General features: G+C 31.1%; 1 protein-coding gene across 4 annotated transcripts in view; it reads left to right on the top strand.

The window, feature by feature from the left end:
• Window positions 1-18,873, top strand: part of LOC145735107 (RYamide receptor-like) — a 70,491-nt gene that overhangs the window by 35,783 nt on the left and 15,835 nt on the right. For all 4 annotated transcript variants that reach the window (XM_081988848.1, XM_081988847.1, XM_081988850.1 and 1 more), the window contains exons 5-6: window positions 14,135-14,203; window positions 16,747-16,972. In XM_081988848.1, coding sequence (XP_081844974.1) covers window positions 14,135-14,203; window positions 16,747-16,972 — 295 coding nt within the window. The remainder of the gene's footprint in view (window positions 1-14,134; window positions 14,204-16,746; window positions 16,973-18,873) is intronic.

Here is an 18,873-nt window from a genome sequence, read left to right as displayed (position 1 = left end):
CAATTAATTTTCTATTTAATTACCAATTGAATCTATAAATTACCACTACATAGCAAGGGACTTAATTTGCTCCAATGCATATTAACCACTAAATTATCGTTTCCATGTAGGTTTTTGCAACACATAAATAGAGAGTCGTTAATATTACACACTCGTTAATGTTTACAGTACTGTAATATTGAATATCAGGAAAATACGTTATGTGCTGCAGTTTGGATCATTTGAACCTAAATAAGCTTTACGAAAATATCTAGAGTTGAAGGATAGGTTATAGTATTTACTTTTAGAGTTGGATTGTAAGAAAGAAAATATTCAAAGTAATGTCACCAGAAGGGTACAAAATGAAACTTTCCACTCTGCAGCTGACTTGAAGAGTTATAGACATTTCCGTCTGTCTGAAGCAAAAGTTACGTACACTTTTTCTTTAGTACAGTTGGGGTTACAATTTTGTGAAAATCAACTTCAAATGGTTTACAAAAGAGTGGTAGTATTGAGCCAAAAAATATGTTGTTGTTTGAAAATACTCAAAAAAACAAGTTTGAAGTTGTACCACAAAAATGTCTAATTAGTTGATTTCTGGATTGTTTAATAATTACTGAGCCTCAAAAACCAAAATCTACAATAGAGCAAAACTGATACTTCCCTAAAACATTTGGAATTTGTGTAAATTAACAATTTTGAAATAGTCATTGATTATTAAACTACGAGATTTAATTAAATGATGCTCATTTTGGTGATAATTAAAGAGCAACAAGCATTTTATCGGTAATTACACCCAACTGGAATTTATTCTCTGACCACTAAGCGAATTTTCATGTAAATTACTAGGAAAAGGGAAACATTGAAACTTCTACCATGTATGCATATTTCCGTAAAGTACATTTCACACGATAAATAGTTTGCACCAGCAACTTTTGTCAGCTTTAATAGATTTTTCATCCGTTCCACTAGCTTTGATTAAACTTTCCTCTAAAGTGAGTAATTATATTAAAATTTTAATTTGGCTTTCCGTTAAAACTCTTACTGAAAGCAAATTTCACCGGGTTTCTCTGAACATCGAAAATCGTAATATATGGTGTCTAAACACAGCAAGAGCGAAAATATGGAAAGTTTTGCTGAAAATTCCGCACCATCGGTCGAGAAAAGTGACTTTGCATTAAAGTTTGTTCCAAGGGTTGCAAGTCTTCTGGAACACCGATTACCTGTAATAACTTGCGAAAGTTTTACTAAGAAAATTCATGCTGCATGGGGTTTAGGCTACTTCAACTTTGCTATTTATGCAAAACGCAATTTAGGTATATGTTAGGTGTTTAGTATTGTTTTACTGCGTAAGAAAACTATTTTATCCATGTTTTGATGTTAATGGCAGTTGCCACGTGATTCTGGGACACCATTTACTTAGACAGTCATGTGACAATTGTGAAAATAACTGCCAAAAAGCGCAAAAAATTTTTTTATTTCGATGACTGCAAGGAAGCTGTTTTTATCCATGATTCTTACAGCTTTTGGGCAAGGTTTATAATTTTGATGTTAATGACAGTTGTCACGTGATCCTGGGACTTCATTTAATTAGACAGTCATGTAATAACTGTCAAAATAACTGCCAAAACGCACAAAAAACCTTTTTATTTTGGTGATTACAAGGAAGCTGTTTGTATCCATGATTCTTACAGCTTTTAGGCAAGGTTTACAGTTTTGTTGTTAATGACAGTTGTCACGTGATCCTGGGACACTATTTGCTTAGACTGTCACGTGACAACTGTCAAATCGTGAAACACTATTTATTTCAGTTATTGCAAGAAATCTGTTTTTATCTATTGGCGTTTCAAGATAAGGGATACTTCCTCTGGTGATCAGTTTTAAAAACAGTTTCGGGCATTTCAGCTGTCATTTCTCCGTTTGTTTGCATTGATTTTGGTTAGGAATTTAGCACTGGTTTCATAAATATGAAGTGACAATGTCATATTATTTATAATGTTAGGTTAGGAACGGGTTGCCCGATTTTACGCCAATGGTTCTTACAAATTTTAGGCAAGGTTTGACAGTTTTGACATTAATGACAGTTGGCACGTGATCTTATAGCACTATTTACTTAGATAGTCACGTGACAACTGTATATCTATTATAAATCGCAAATAAATCCTTATTTGCATTTTTGCAAGAAAACTGTTCCCATCCATGATTTCTGCAGCTCTTTGGCCAAGGTTTCAAAGTTTTAGCATAAATGACAGTTGTCACGTGATCTTGAGACACTATTTATTTATACAGTCACGTGACAACTGTCAAAACAACTGTTATAAAGCGCAGAAGCACACCTTATTTTGATTATTACATGAAAGCTGTTCCTATCTATCAGTCTCACAGCTTTTGTACAAGTTTTGACAATTTTGACGTTAATGACAGTTGGAACGTGATCCTGTAACACTATTTCCTTAGACAGTCACGTGCCAACTGTAAAAATAATCTAATAATCATATCTGTCAAAATACAGAAATTTGGTTTAGTAAACCACCTCCCAATAAGCAGCATTTTTACTCAGGAAATTACTTTTCCTGCGTGTAACTAGTTAAACTAATTTAATTTGTACAAGCCGGCTAAACTTGAGAATAATCTGCTGACAAAACCTTTATACAAAGAAAAATAAAAATAATTAAATTCGCCTTCCTGACAGAGCACAGTCAAGGAAAAAATAATTCTCGACACTATTTTGCTCAGGAAAAAACTTTCTAGGAAAATTTAACAAAGGGACAAAAGCAGTTATAAGATTTGCCAAGTGATGTAATCTGGTAGTAGTAATTAACTTGATTGAATTATTCTGATTAAATAAAATGGGTCGTTTTGTAGCCCTAAGGTTATGTATGTAGTAAGGTATTTTCTTAATTAATTACAGGAAAAGATTAGGGAAGATCTTCCTTGATTTGAATGTAATGTAACTACTTAAACGTCTCTCAAACTGCTCAAAAATACGATTTAATATAAATTATTTTGAATGATTAATTGCAAGACTTATAACAGCTGCCAGATTTGCTTTGATAAATTCTAATCGCTACTAATTGTTGGACTTAACAAGTGAAATTACTTACCATAAATTAGTTTTAAAGCCTTTTCAAATAGTAGGACTCGTTTGAGTTGACCATGTATTTTTATCTGATACGAATATGTATATTATAATAATATTTCAAATGTAGTCTTGGTAACAACATATTCGATGAGATGAAAGTTGAAAAAGTTGTAAGAATTTCTGTAATAACCGAGTAACAGACATTTTGTACAGGTAAAAATTGAATTGGAGGTGTATGGAAATGGAGAAAGTTACTTTTATTTTTTTTTTTACCTTTTATAAATAGTCTTAAATTCTATTTTTCAGTCTTAAAGCACTAAAAACAGTTCGAATTTCTTAAAAATGCTTCAATTTTTTGCACCGATGAGTGTAGAAGTCAATTTAATAATGAAGAAGCTTGAAATAACATTTTCAAAACTATGGACAGTGTATAAACTGGCTTTCAGGCTTGATAAGTCAAACACTTTGTGAAAGTCTTGAAATTTGATTTTTCAGGCTGAAAATAGCCTCAAAGCTGAAAGCAGTTTTAAAGCACTAAAAATAGTCCAGAGTTCTAAGAAAATGAAAAGCAAAGTAAAAAAACTTGACGTTAGTCGTCAAGTCAATTTTCATGAACTTAATATCAATATCCTGTATTTAAAACTATTTTTAAGACTAATATATTGAAATTTGTCTTCAAATTATGAAAACCTTCCTCAAATGCAAATTTTAAGCTTCTGGATATCACTTTTGCTTGGTTCAGAGTAACTTTTTGGTTTCCAAGTTAATTTTCAATACTAAAATCTTTCAATTTAATTAAAAACTATGACAACTGACTACAAAGACAGTTTTATCCATATCAAGTCAATTTTCAAGACTAAAGACTTTCAATTTATCTGAAAACTGGTTACAAAGACAATTTTTAAACCTCTCAAGTAAATTTTCACCGTTTCCATGACAATTTTTCCCGATTTTTAAAACTGAAATTAGTAGGTAAGTAATTTCCTTAGGAAGCATTTTTCAGGAAAAACTGCACCACTCTCTATAACGAGAGGTAAGTAAATTTAATTTAATTTGCATAGAATGAAGTTTGATTTGACATAAATGTTTTTGCAAAAAACACAGGAAATACTTTAAAAGTCTAGATTTAGCAGTTTAGTTATGACAGAAATCGTACAAATTTAGTAAATTTAATGAAATAAATTCTGAATTTGTCTAGAAATTTACACGTTTTTATTATACTTTAAAGAAAAGTGTAATTTACCTAAGTGATTTTTAAGATTCAATCAGTGTTTTTGCAGACTAAATAGTTTGGTTCGAGGTAAATTGGCAGTGGTTACAGTCTAATAAACAACTTTTTATGAAACTGGTACAAAATATGTGTAATTAAACCTTTTTCCACAAAAAGCAAAACATTTTGACTCCATCAAATGCTGTAATTATAACCGTGTGTAGCAAAATTCCCAGTACTCTAAAACACTCAAATTAATTAACTTTTTATCTCAATCCAACCTCATTTCATGTATTTGAGTTGTTGACAATATAATCAGTTCGATCCGAGGTATCGATATAGGCCTTTTCAATTTGAACCCACGTAAAATGAAGTTTAATTAAAATTACTTTCAAATACGTCAAAAAATTAATTTGAGATAAGAAGGTAAATTAAAATACTAAATATCATTTTGTATAGTAACGCATTTAAATTAATAATTACTGTTTGTTGTTCCATGTTAACTAATCCAATTTTACAATAAAACACAATTAAATAGTTAATTTCGTTGTTATTAACTTCATTTCAAATACCATTAATTCAAACTATTGTTTGATATATTTGGAATTGAGTCTTTTGCAATGTGACTTTATTGTTAATTTATTAAGAGTAAATAATAATACTGCTTTATATTATTAATTTTACGTGATAATATTAAACAAATACGGAAATATGATTGATTCATAGTTTTGTTATTTTCAAATTGGCTGAAACAGCAGGTTTTTGGCAAATTTTGCAAACACACAGCAAAAATGCTGGAATAAGTTGTAACTATATAAATACGAGCACTAAATAAAAAATTGTTATTATTGTGTAAAAAAACGTATTTATTTTGACAATTATCATGTGACAATTGTCAAAATAACTGTCTTAAAAATTATGGAACTCATCTTTTTTAGAAAATATTTATTAGAAAAGCTCGATTAGCAAAAACGTTTACATGTAACGTAAGCCAGCAATATTCTACGATTTTCGTTACATTTCCTTCTTTAACCTCTATAACGGGTTTTCCGAAGTAAACTTACGATTTAAGGTTTTCCTGGAATTACTTTAAATAATCTGCCTGTGTCTGTTTAATGTTCCAGGTAGTAAGTTTCCATAGGCAAAAAGGACCGTATTTCCCGGAAACAGATATTCATTAAAAACATAAGTAATAAAGCATTCTGCACAGCGTTGTCCAATACTAAGAAGTAATTATTTAATGAACTAGTAACTTAAAAACATTTCTTTTTACTTACAACTCAAGCCAATATATAATGTAACTGCGTCAGTGATTTCGTTTCCACACAGCTTTCTTTAGTTTCTCAAAACTCAATTAACAAGATTAATGAAAGGAATCTGAGGTTGCAGTATCTAAATAATGGATATTTAATCGAATTTACGGTTTTTCCTTCTGCAAATCACTTTTATATTCTGTAGGGTACAACAAAAATTTAAAATTCTTGACAGTTGAGTTTAATCCAAATCTTCCCTCCTTTTCAGGATGAATTGTAGAATGAAAATTAATTAAAATTTGGCCCTTGACAGTCTGCAAATGGTTAGAATGTTTTAAATTTTTTCGCTCCCCCTAAAAAAATTACAATTAAACTGATTCGAAAAAAATATGTGATGGTGACAAATTAAGAACCATTTTCTATATTGTTACGTGTCGCTTCCACTCTCTTTTGTATTATCCACCACTTTTTCGGTTGCGAAAATCCAGCTTGGCCATTCACGATATTAAAAGGGTTTTCAAGGACCTGCACACAATTCCTTTGAGACCCTTACATCCTTGAACTTTGCGTTGGATTTTGAAAAAGATCTCGACCTACACATTTTATAACTGAGATAACTACAGCCAGTCAAATGCGCGATTTACGAATGTAGTTCAGTATTCTGGTTGAAAATGTCTCAGGTCTTTAATTATTAAAATTTAGATTTAAAATTAATTCCTCGACTTTGTGCTTTGTTCAGCAAATCTGAAATGGGCAGATTAATAACTGAGGGCTGACCAAGCAATCATTCGGATGTAAAGAAGCATTTCAGTGAGCAATTTTATGATCTTTGAAACGTTTTTAATTAAAGATATACAAAGAATGCTTAATCGCTTTTTTGCAATGTTTTGAACCAAATTAAGACATTTCTGTGAAACAAAGAATCATAATTTACAAAAAGATGATCATCATACTTTACCAAGTTATGACAAAATAAGTTATTAATTTCCTGCAAAACTTCTAAAAATCTAATTGTTGGAACTGGAATCTCACTAATTTCTAAATAACGGTCATTAATACACAAAAGTCTGAATATGGAAAAAATGCTACTGATTTTTGCTTTTGATTCTTATTTCGTCTAGATTTACAGCATCAATTTAAGCTCGACTGGATATTGTAAAAAGTGTTTACAGTCATGTGACTTACCTTGCATTCTGGACGTCAGGTGATTCCAATATTGCCCTACAAAGAGCTGCTTTGCAGAATTTTCAAAGTTCAGAATGGTTATTCAAAGATCACGTGACTGATTTCACAAATTCAGCTTGAATTTAAGCTTAGAATATGGCTATTTAGATAACTTGGAATTTATGGGCTTTAGCAAGTTAAAAGTGGATTATTTCGGTAACGTGACTGTTTTCAAGCTCTTATGGTTTTCATTTACCATTATTCTATGTTTAAGAATGGCCTTCTGAAGATCACGTGACTAGTGTTAAAATTCATTCATCATCATACATTTTTAATTCAAAAATAGCTACTAACTAGCAAACTTTGAATTTTTAGACTTTAGCAAGTTAAAAGTGGATTTTTAAGTCACGTGACGGTTTTCAAGCAGTTATGGTTTTGATTTACCATTATTCTATATTTAAGAATGGCCTTCTTAGAGTCACGTGACTGATTTTTCAACTGAGCCGAATTTTGGTTTAGAAAACACCTACTAACCATCAAACTTTAAATTTTTAGACTTTAGCAAGTTAAAAATACATTTTTTTCAGTCACGTGACTGTTTTCAAGCATCTCTGGTTTTGATTTACCATAATTCTATCTTTAAGAATGGCCTTCTGAAGGTCACGTGACTTGTGTTAAAATTCGGATAGATTTTTGAATACAAAAATAGCTACTAACTAGCAAACTTTGAATTTTTAGACTTTAACAATTTAAAAATGGATTTTTAAGTCACGTGACTGTTTTCAAGCATTTCTGGTTTTGATTCACCGTTATTCTATTTTTAAGAATGGCATTCTGAAGGTCACGTGACTGGTGTTAAAATTCAGATAAATTTTGAATACAAAAATAGCTAGTAACTAGCAAACTTTGAATTTTTAGACTTTAACAAGTTAAAAATGGATTTTTAAGTCACGTGACTGTTTTCAAGAATTTCTGGTTTTGAATTACCATAATTCTATATTTAAGAATGGCCTTCTGAAGGTCACGTCACTGGTTTTAAAATTCAGATAAATTTTGAATAGAAAAATAGCTACTGACTAGCAAACTTTGAATTTTTAGACTTTAACAAGTTAAAAATAGATTTTTTCAGTCACGTGACTGTTTTCACAATTCAGCTTGAATTTTAGCTTACAAAATAGCTACTAACTGGCTAACTTTGAATTTTTAGACTTTAGCAAGTTAAAAGCATGTACCATTGACCCCATTGAACCAATTAAATTAATAATAATATTTCCACTATATTATATTGATATAATTAATAATTTAAGCTTTCCAATAAACCTTAATTAACCGAAAATAGTGATAATTACGACCTTAGGGAACGTTTCATTTAGAAGACAATAACATTGTCTGGTAAGCTAATTTTGAAGATGGACGGGAACGTTACACTCTACCCTTGAATTTGATTAAAGCCCTTTCAGGAAAATTCCTGCTTGGGTTTTTCAACCCTAAAAATCATTAATCACACTCGAGGTTTTAAAATTGCGCTTTAAAGGACACGATCATAAATTCGAATTAAATTTGTTTACCCCTTTTAAGGTTTTTTTTCTACTAATGCAGTAATAATGGGCCGTTGCCTTGCATTATAAAACTAGTTCATTGTACCGGCTGGAAAAGTGTGCGGAATAATTTTCTAGGAAAGCATTACCCCCTAGGGCGTACCGAAAATTTAAATTTGTGGCCTGAATTATATAGTAACAAGTTTATTTTCTCCCGAGAGCTATTTTTAGATTTTGATTAATGATACCTTAAATTGGAAGAAAGCAGTTTTGTCACTGTAAAATCTTAAAGGTTAATTCTTAAAGAAGAAATTTCTGAAAAGGAAATTTGCCTTGCTTACTTTAAAAGATCCATAAAAGATAAACTTACAACGTAAAAGCTGGTTTCGGTCTGTCGGTTTCAAAGGAAATAGTTGTACCAGTTAAAACTAAAAGCTTTTTTCTACGAAACAACTACTTGAAGAATTTGAAGATTTACACCAATTTACAAGTAGAATGAGTTTTCCATTTGCTTGGCTCCTTAACAAATATTTGAGAAATTGTTTAATTGTTATTATTTTGTAGCTAAATTACACTACAATAGTATATTATTAACCAAAGTTCAAACAGAAGCATTTATTGGCCGATTAAGGATTTATTTAAGACATAAGGGTAATAAAAGCTGTCTAAACAGTGAATAATATAGCCTTTTTTTTAATTATTAACCATATTTTTGATGGTACTTTTATTGAACATTTATTATGTTATATGAATGTAGTTTATTATCTTAAAAATAGCTTCACTTACTCTACTTACAAATACAACTACACAAAGTAATATAATTACAAACTGTCAATAAACGTCAAAAAATCAAAATTATTAGGTCTGTTAGCAGAAAGAATCTCCAACTAAAAATTAAAACTCCAATTTAAAAATAAACTCCAACTAAAAAAAACTCTAATTTAAAAATTTGTAAATGACATACAACAACACATATTACGTCACTGCCATTAGCTCTGAGACGGACTGTACTAGATGTTTACTTGATGGATCATGTACGTATTGAGGGTATTTTTAGAGCGTTTTTCATTGCTTTACTTCAATTAAATGGAGGTTCCTAAACATTAAGACGTCAATAAAACAGGAGTGTGCACTAATAAAACATTTACCTTAGTTAAATATAGAAAATGATATTTAAGGTTGTTAAAAATTCAAGAGCAATTTATGTGAGCAACACTATTAATAGTAACAACCTGAAATTTATCATGTTATTGATCAGATAATTACTACAAACATTAAACGTTTACTAATGGCTTTTTTTTGGAATAAATAACAAATTTAGGTTTATTTTCAACTTTTGGAACAATTTTATATATTACTTTATAATTAGTACTTCAGACAACAAATGAGTGTTTTGAAACCTTAACGATACTTTTATAGTACTAAAACAGGGAGGAAAGGCTATAAAACTTAAAAACGACTTACTTGTATAAGAGATAAGAAAAGTAAATTTCAGTAAATGTAAATTAGTTTAAAGCTGGCAATTAAATTAGATTAAATTGCTATGTTAGTATCAATTTGCAGACATCTAAATTACTCGATTTTGTATTCAGTGAAAATACACTCCAATAAAGGAAATCTATTAAAAACCAGTTTTCCCTCAGAAAATAATTTTTAACCAGATTAATGGATTTTTGCAATAGTACAAACTTGCAACTGTCAACGCAAATAAATCCATTCTGAATAGAGTGGAGGTTTCAATTACACTACTAAACGACTGTGAAAATTATCATGTTTCTAGTAGTAAAATTCTAAGTGGTTTACTTTATTCTACGAGCCCGAACTGAGAAGATTAATGACCTAAGGCTGACTCTACACTAGTTTAAATAATGAATATTCCACCAGGCAGAATACTTTTTAGTGTACAGCTTTCACACCTTAATTAAGCTTTGAAGAAACCAGAAGGGCAATTTGTGCTTGACGTAATTAAATGCAAATAACTTTCAAACTTTTGTCAAGATATGCAAACTAGGCAGGATTCCACGTGTAAACCGCGAGGCTTTTCGAAAAAAATTACTTTGTAAAAACCAAATAAAAAGAGGTGCATCATACATTCAAGGATTGTGAAAACCAGAGTTAATTTAAGCCAACAGCCGTTTATTACTACAATAAAACCTGAAATTCTCTCTTTAAACTGTAGTTAAAACCGGTTTAACTAAATTAAGCTTAACAAAGTTTCTAATTTTACAGGCGACAAAATCCTTAAAACATTGGATTTTCTCCAGAACTATCGCTCACTGCAATAACTTTTATGGGCGTTTGTGTTAATTAACCAACGATGAACTCACGTAAAGGAATTTAATTAGTTTAAAAAATGCAGTTTGGTGCATCCTGTCACTTTTTTCCTTGTAACTGCTTAACGAGACCCTTAACAGCAAAAACAACTTAACCCTATTTTGTAGAGGAAGAAATTTTCTACAACATTGATTATTTACACTTTTTTGTGGCTCCTCAAATAACGGAAGTACACTCAGTCAAATTGGAGTTAGTTTACAAAATGCAGCATGGTGCAGAATTGCTTTCTTAAGGTCACTAACTAGCTAACTTTGAATTTTTAGCCTGAAAATGGATTTTTTTGTTACGTTACTGTTTTCAAAAAGCTCTGGTTTTGAATTACCAATATTATTTTTCTAAATTGCCTTTTTAAGGTCAAAGAGCAATTTCAAAGATGTTTTTTTAGTCACGTAACTGCTTTCAAGCAGCTCTAGCATTTTTTGTACCATTATTCTATTTTTAAAAATTGCCTTCTTAAGGTCACGTGACTGACTTTACAATTCAGCTGAATTTTGGCTTAGAAAATAGCTACTACTAGCAAACCTTAAATTTTTAGACTTTAGCAAGTTCAAAGTTGTTTTTTTTAGTCACGTGACTGTTTTCAAGCAGCTCTAGCATTTTTTTTTATCATTATTCTATCTTTAAAAATTGCCTTCTTAAGGTCACGTGACTGACTTTACAATTCAACTGAATTTTGGCTTAGAAAATTGCTACTAACTAGAAAACTTTAAATTTTTAGGTTTTAGCAATTTCAAAGATGTTTTTTTAGTCACGTGACTGCTTTTAAGCAGCTCTAGCATTTTTTGTATCATTATTCTATTTTTAAAAATTGCCTTCTTAAGGTCACGTGACTGATTTTGCATTTCAGCTGATTTTCATCATAGAAAATCGGTACTAACTAGAAAACCTTAAATTTTTAGACTTTAGCAAGTTCAAATTTGTTTTTTTTTAGTCACGTGACTGTTTTCAAGCCGCTCTAGTTTTGGTTTATCATTATTCTATCTTTAATAATTGCCTTCTTAAGATCACGTGACTGATTTTGCAATTCAGCTGAATTTCGGCTTAGAAAATTGCTACTAACTAGAAAACTTTAAATTTTAAGACTCTAGCAAGTTAAAAGTTGTTTTTTTAGTCACCTGACTGTTTTCAAGCAGCTCTGGTTTTGGCTTACTCAATAGTATAACAAACGTTAAATTCAAAAGCGTTCTTTGTTAAAATTCTGTACCGACTCTTTTTAGATAGAGATGTTTTTCAATACAATACCAAGAACTATACAATAGTCGTGCAGTGCAATTAGTTTGAGCGTAAATAGAAAATACCTATACGAAAAATCCTATACAAAGTTGCAATTCTATTTTCAAATTTAGTACGTTACACCGGACAGAGTTTCCGGGGCTATTCAGCAATTTCTGTAGCCGAGTCCATAGCAAAAATATCGAATATGAATACGGTCAGAAGGTTGGGAATTTGCTGCAGCGTATGAAAGTTACGTGAGAAAATCCAGAGAACCGGAAAATGTGTATATGAGTGAAGCTATAATGGAAATAAATTCAAAACCGCAAAGACTATTAGGTTATTCAAGAGATTTATATCAGAAATGCTTAGTTTTGTTTATTATTCAGCCATGTTTCAAGTTTGTAGTAGCAACTTTGATAATACTGCAAAACTGATTTCAAACATGTAATTTGTGTTTTCAGATCACTCATATAAAAAAGCTTAATGTCTTAAATCTTTGATTTTAGTTTGCTCAATCTTATAAAGTTTGCGGCAAAGTAAATCCACAAAAAAGTTAAAGGTCATGCCTTAGGGAACTCTCTTGGAAAAGTGTAGGAAAGTTGCTGAAGTATTTTTATTGTAGTTATATATTAAGAGTAGGGTTATAATATTGTTGGGAAAGAATAGTGCTAACTCTGAATTGCAGTTTAAGGAACTGTAAATACTAACCAATAAGTTCTTTGGGGACACGAGCATATTGATAATTGACCTAAATTTTTTGATATTGAAGATCTTTGTAAGCTTGTTCTACACTATTGCTGCGTAAGCCTAAATTGAAACTTACTTAGTGCAATGTTCCTTTTGGTAGTAAAATCGATATTTTTGAAAAGTAAAATTTTAAAATCTTTATAAACGTTTTTTCATCAAACGAAAATTCAGAAAGTTGACTTAAGTGAAGCTACAGTTATAAGAATTCTTTAAAGAAAACTCATGTTTTAAGCATTTTTTCAAATAAAAAACTTTGTTTAAAAACACACTGAATTAGTCTTTTAATTGATTTTTTTTAGTGATGGCCGTAAATTTACTTTGAACACCTTGAACTTTACTGAGAATTGTCAGAATAACTGCCATAAATCCTAGAAATACGTCTAGTTTCGAAAATTGTAAAAAAAACTATTAAACTGTAATTCTTGCAAATTCTAGGCAAATTTTGACATTAGTCACATATATCACGTGGTTTTTGGAGGATAATTTAGTTAAACAGTCACCTGATCAATGTCATAAATCTCAGAAACACGTTTTGTATCAAATACTGCAAGAAATATTTTCTAAATCCTGATTTTTGCAACTTTTGAGCACAGTTTGACAACTAGAGACTTAATTACTTGTCAAACCCACTTGGAGTGAGAAAATGACTGTTTTAAGCATATTTTTGAAATCCTCATTAAATTTCCTATCCAACAACCTGAAAAAATCACTACAAAATTTGGTACAGTCAGGGAGAAAAGGGGTGTCAAAGTTTGAACTGTCACAAACACAATTTGAAATGACAGTAAGGTACAAAATCGCCTGTAAAACACACTTGGAGTAAGAAAATGACAGTTTTAAGCATATTTTTTAAATCCTCATAAATTTCGTATCCAACAACCTGAAAAAATCACTACAAAATTTGGAACAGTCAGGAAGAAGAGCGGTGTCAAAGTTTTAAAAGTTAAAAACACAGTTTGAAACGACAGTCAGGTACAAAATCGCCTGTAAAACCCACTTGGAGTGAGAATATGACTGTTTTAAGCACATTTTTCTAATCCCCATTAAATTTTCTATTCAATAACCTGAAAAACACTTCAAAATTTGGTACAGTCAAGGAGAAAAGCGGTGTCAAAGTTTGAACTGTCACAAACACAATTTGAAATGACAGTAAGGTACAAAATCGCCTGTAAAACACACTAGTAGTAAGAAAATGACAGTTTTAAGCATATTTTTGAAATCCTCTTAAATTTCGTATCCAACAACCTGAAAAAATCACTACAAAATTTGGTACAGTCAGGGAGAAAAACGGTGCCAAAATTTGAACTGCCAAAATCACAGTTTGAAACGACAGTCAGGGACAAAATCGTCTGTGAAATTCATTTGGAAAAAGAAACTGAGTGGTTAAAGCACATTTTTAGAATCCTTATTGAATTTCATATTCAATAACCTAAAAAAACAGGACAATATTGAGTACAGTCAGGAAGAAGAGCGGTGTCAAAGTATTAAAAGCTAAATCAACAGTTTGAAAGGCTGGTAAAAATCACTTGAAGTGAGAAAATGATTTTTTTGTCAAAATTTGAACTGACTGAAACACAGTATGAATACACCCATCACCATTTTTTTTTTTCAGATGATCAAAATGATGATTACTGTTGTTCTGGTGTTCACGGTGTGCTGGCTACCCTACAACTTGTACATGGTAAGTTTATATTAGTACAAACTGTCAAGTATATTGAAAATCAAAGAAACTTCTTGTATTTTTGCCCAAGAGTTCAAAAAAATCTCTCCTAATTCCTTCTAAGAAGTTTAGTTATTTTGATACCAAAAATGCCATTTTTGTTGAGGCTGAATTATTATATTAAAGAGAAGTTTTGACATCAAACCATCTAACTACTACGTTTTTTGAGTCTAGTTAACTTGGAAATGTTTCAGACTTTCTTTGATCTAACAGAAAATAGGTTATTGATTTCTAAAGTCCTCAAGCGCCCTTTGGGAACTAAATTAAATTCTCATACTTGTAAAGATAGAAAACTTGAAGACCTGCACAAAGACTTCAACGAGTTTTACACTCTGTTTCTTTGCGTCAGAACTTCTTTAATCACAGTCACAAAAACACGCTAAATTGCTCTGATTTTACAGTTAGAAATTATATTCTGTAAATGAATTGCCAGCTTATAGAAATTGCAGAAGTCATTTAGAGTGCTAATATCAAATATTGGTAATTACGCCCTAATTATGGAGTTACTCTGTCAGTTTCAGGTATCCAAACTTTTATTAACTGTTTGGAATTGTTAGCAATTAATCAGTAATATAAATTAGCAAAAACCAACATGATCAATTTATTGATTTCTACACGTCACTAAGCATAAAGCCTTTGTTATTATGTTGGTTCAGTTCTTTTGAAAGTCAAATGAAACCATTAAAATTATTCCAATAACGAGGATTACATGCTTTCAACTAGGAATATAGATTAAAGCGATTTAACACCGATTCCAGTTTGCCCATTTATCGGTGGCTGGATACACAAAGCTGATTTCAAAAGTCGTTTCGTTTGATCATTTATGTATTTTATAATGTGCTATCTAGTCCATTAGCGTGTTGATATTATCAATATTGAATATTTACTAAAGGTGTTTCAATCAGGGTTGACAAACTGGGGTGTTAATTGGTTCCTCTGTCTAAATTTAGAGGTACGCAGAAATAATGTTGACACAAGAAATCGTAATCTTCAAAGTTATGATGATTGGACCCTTAAAGCTCACTGAGTTTGAAGAAAAATTAGGTTTTCTTGTTTATAGTTAACACGCAAGAGCAAAACAACAAATGTTTCCGAATACAGTAATTAATATTTGAGACTAATATAATTGCCTGGAGATGTAAAAACAACCCTAATTTAGATGCAAATTTTTCAATTAATCCCTTTTGTGTTAAAAGGGTTTTTTAAGAAAGCAATCTCAAAGTCAAATGTTTAGATAAAGACTATCAGGAATGACAAATTGGTGGTTGAATCTTAAATTAGGGTAAACGTACCGAATTTTCTGCATATTTCAAAAAAAAGTAGTGCCTGCACTAAGGGAGTAGTAAATAAAGATGGTGAACGTCGTTACACACCCCAATCAATGCAAATTAGTCCCAAATGAGGCTGCACGTCAACTTTACAATTATAAATGGAGTAATTTACGATATCAAGAAAATCACACTGTTGGGCATATTCGATACATTTTCATAATCGAAATATTTGCTTTTTATATTTAAATTAGGAACTTAAATTTGTATTCAAAATTGGCTAATAAAATTCAAATAATCATCGAATAATTATATTCTATATTTGATTTTTGTCTGAAGCAGTGTTGATTCGAACCATACTTGGATATTTGAAATTTTGTTTGAAACCTAAGTAAATACAAACGCTCAAAAGGAAGTTGTAAATTCTGTTCGTTTTGAGATCAGCAAATTCATATTAAGTAGACGTAATAATAGCATTTTAAGTGGACATTTAAAAGATTTGCAAACTATAAGTAGAATTAGAGCAAAACTCAACAGACCTAAAAAAAGTCTGGGAAATTTTAGTAAAATCTTTTTAAGAAAGTTTTTTTTGGCAACACTGGTCTAAAGTTTGAACATTAAGTGAATCAATAAAACTTTTCAACCATTTCCTAATAGATCATAAATATCGATTATTTGATTGCTTAGTTATAATAATCGAAATATTTTGATTATATCATTCTTAATGGACCATCACTGAAAATCAGACAAAATTTATTACTTTTGATGCCAGAAAAACTTAAATAACTAAAACCAAGGACTAAACTAACATTGCCTTTTTCTTTACCTTTTACCAAAACTACGTTTGTAACCATTTTGTTCATTAAAATTGGGGCTTTTGGAAATAAGTTCGGTCTGGTTTGTTCTGGATTTTACGGTTTTGCCACCCATTTAAATCATTTGAAATATTAATGTTTCCGGCTAGCGTTTTCCGGTTAGTGCACAACAAACCCACCGCAGCTATAAAGTACAAATTCCGTAATGGAAACTGTAAGACTGTCCAAAGCGATAACATTCGAATGGTCATCCTGTAAGTTTGCCAGACAATTAACTTAATGCATCCCTAGCCAACACTTATGAATTTGTCCACTAAAATCAATTAACTATAAACAAAACTTGCGATAAGTTGGGAGGACAGCTTTCAAGACCAGTTTTCTTCAAAGTTCGTCCAGCTTTTACAAACTTTTTTTTTTACAGATATTCCAGACTCATATTGAGGATCACTGGAAGCCTTACGTTTACATCCCTCTTCACGGATTGGCAATGTCCCATGCCTGTTACAACCCGATTATTTACTGCTACATGAACACAAGATTTCGGGATGGGCTGTTGCTGATTTTCAGGACTTTGCCTTGCTGTAAAAGCTGCTATTTGAGAAAGTCCCGAGGGTCGACCGGCTCGAGATTTCACCAAAATAACGCCTGTACGTATCTAAAACTGAGCTTTTGCTATAATTTATCACAGTACAATTATCGTTATTTCTTGGTAAAGCGGTGGAATAAACAATAGATCCAAATGGGATTAGCATGTTTTGGGTAATGACTTGCATGTCTCAACTGGTCTTTGTTGTGGAGTTGGGTTCAAAATTTAGAAGGTAAAAAGGGTTTACCTTTAAACTTAAACGAAAGCATCTTAACTAGCACGTCCAACTATAAAACAAATACCACACACTTTCCACTGTTGTCCCTTGTTAAGGAATTAGCTTTATGCAAATTCCAGGACATTTTAGGGACCCTTTTTGGGCGACAAGCAGCGAATATACAATCTTGAAAAGCTCAAACGCAACTGGAAAACGGGAAAAAGGAATTTCAAACAACTTTGTTTGCTAAATAAATAAAATAACTCGTTCATTCGGATCACTTGACCTTTCCAGTTCAAAATTTTGTTTACATGTCAAACATTTCGTGTAAATGAGCTTAACTGGAGTTCTACATTAATTATTAACGGTAAACCATTTGAAATCAGTGACAAAGAGACACCAGAAGTATATTATTAACAGTGATAGGGAAATTACTGGTAAATAACAAATTCTGTGTTTCTAGCAGTTCAAGTTTTGACAACGCTTTTCTCCCTGACCGCATCCAATTTTGTAGTGTTTTCTTTGTGTTTGTCAATAGGAAATTTAATGATGATTCCAAAAATGTGCTTAAAACAGTCATTTTCTTACTACAAGAAAGGTTTACAGACGATTTTGTCTCTGAGTGTCCTTTCAAACTGTGTTTCTGACAATTCAAATTTTGACACCGCTTTTTTCCCTGACTGTACTAAATTTTGTACTGTTTTTTTCAGATTATTGAATAGAAAATTAAATGAGGATTCCAAAAATGTGTTTAAATTAGTCATTTTTTTACTCCAAGAGGGGTTTACCGGCGATTTTGTCTCTGAGTGTCCTTTCAAACTGTGTTTCTGACAATTCAAACTTTTCACCGCTTTTTTCCCTGACTGTACCAAATTTTGTAGTATTTTTTCATATTATTTAATAGAAAATTAAATGAGGATTCCAAAAATGTGTTTAAATTAGTCATTTTCTTACTCCAAGAAGGGTTTACAGGCGATTTTGTCTCTGAATGTCCTTTCCAACTTTGTTTCTGACAATTCAAACTTTGACACCGCTTTTTTCGCTGACTGTACCAAATTTTGTACTGTTTTTACAGGTTGTTTGATAGGAAATTCAATGAGGATTCTAAAAATGTGCTTAAAACAGTCATTTTCTCACAACAAGTGGGTTTTACAGGTGATTTTGTCTCTGAATGTCCTTTCAAACTGTGTTTCTGACAATTCAAATTTTGGCACCGCTTTTTTCCCTGACTGTACCAAATTTTGTAGTGTTCTTTCAGATTATTGAATAGAAAATTAAATGAGGATTCCAAAAATGTGGTTAAATTAGTCATTTTCTTACTCCAAGAGGGGTTTACCGGCGATTTTGTCTCTGAATGTCCTTTCAAACTGTGTTTCTGACAATTCAAACTTTGACACCGCTTTTTTCCCTGACTGTACCAAATTTTGTACTGTTTTTCCAGGTTGTTTGATAGGAAATTCAATGAGGATTCCAAAAATTTGTTTAAATTAGTCATTTTCTTACTCCAAGTGAGGTTTACAGGCGATTTTGTCTCTGAATGTCCTTTCAAACTGTGTTTCTGACAATTCAAACTTTGACACCGCTTTTTTCCCTGACTGTACCAAATTTTGTGGTGTTTTTTTATATTATTTAATAGAAAATTAAATGAGGATTCCAAAAATGTGCTTAAAATAATCATTTTCTTACTCCAAGTTGGTTTTACAAATAATTTTGTCCCTAACTGTTCTTTAAACCGTGTTCAAATT

Source organism: Ips typographus, linkage group LG11 (assembly GCF_016097725.1).
Source record: "Ips typographus isolate SLU linkage group LG11, UJ_Ityp_2.0, whole genome shotgun sequence".
NCBI lineage: Eukaryota > Metazoa > Arthropoda > Insecta > Coleoptera > Curculionidae > Ips > Ips typographus.
Note: the sequence above shows the minus strand (reverse complement) of the source record. Positions and strands in the feature narration are given on the sequence as shown.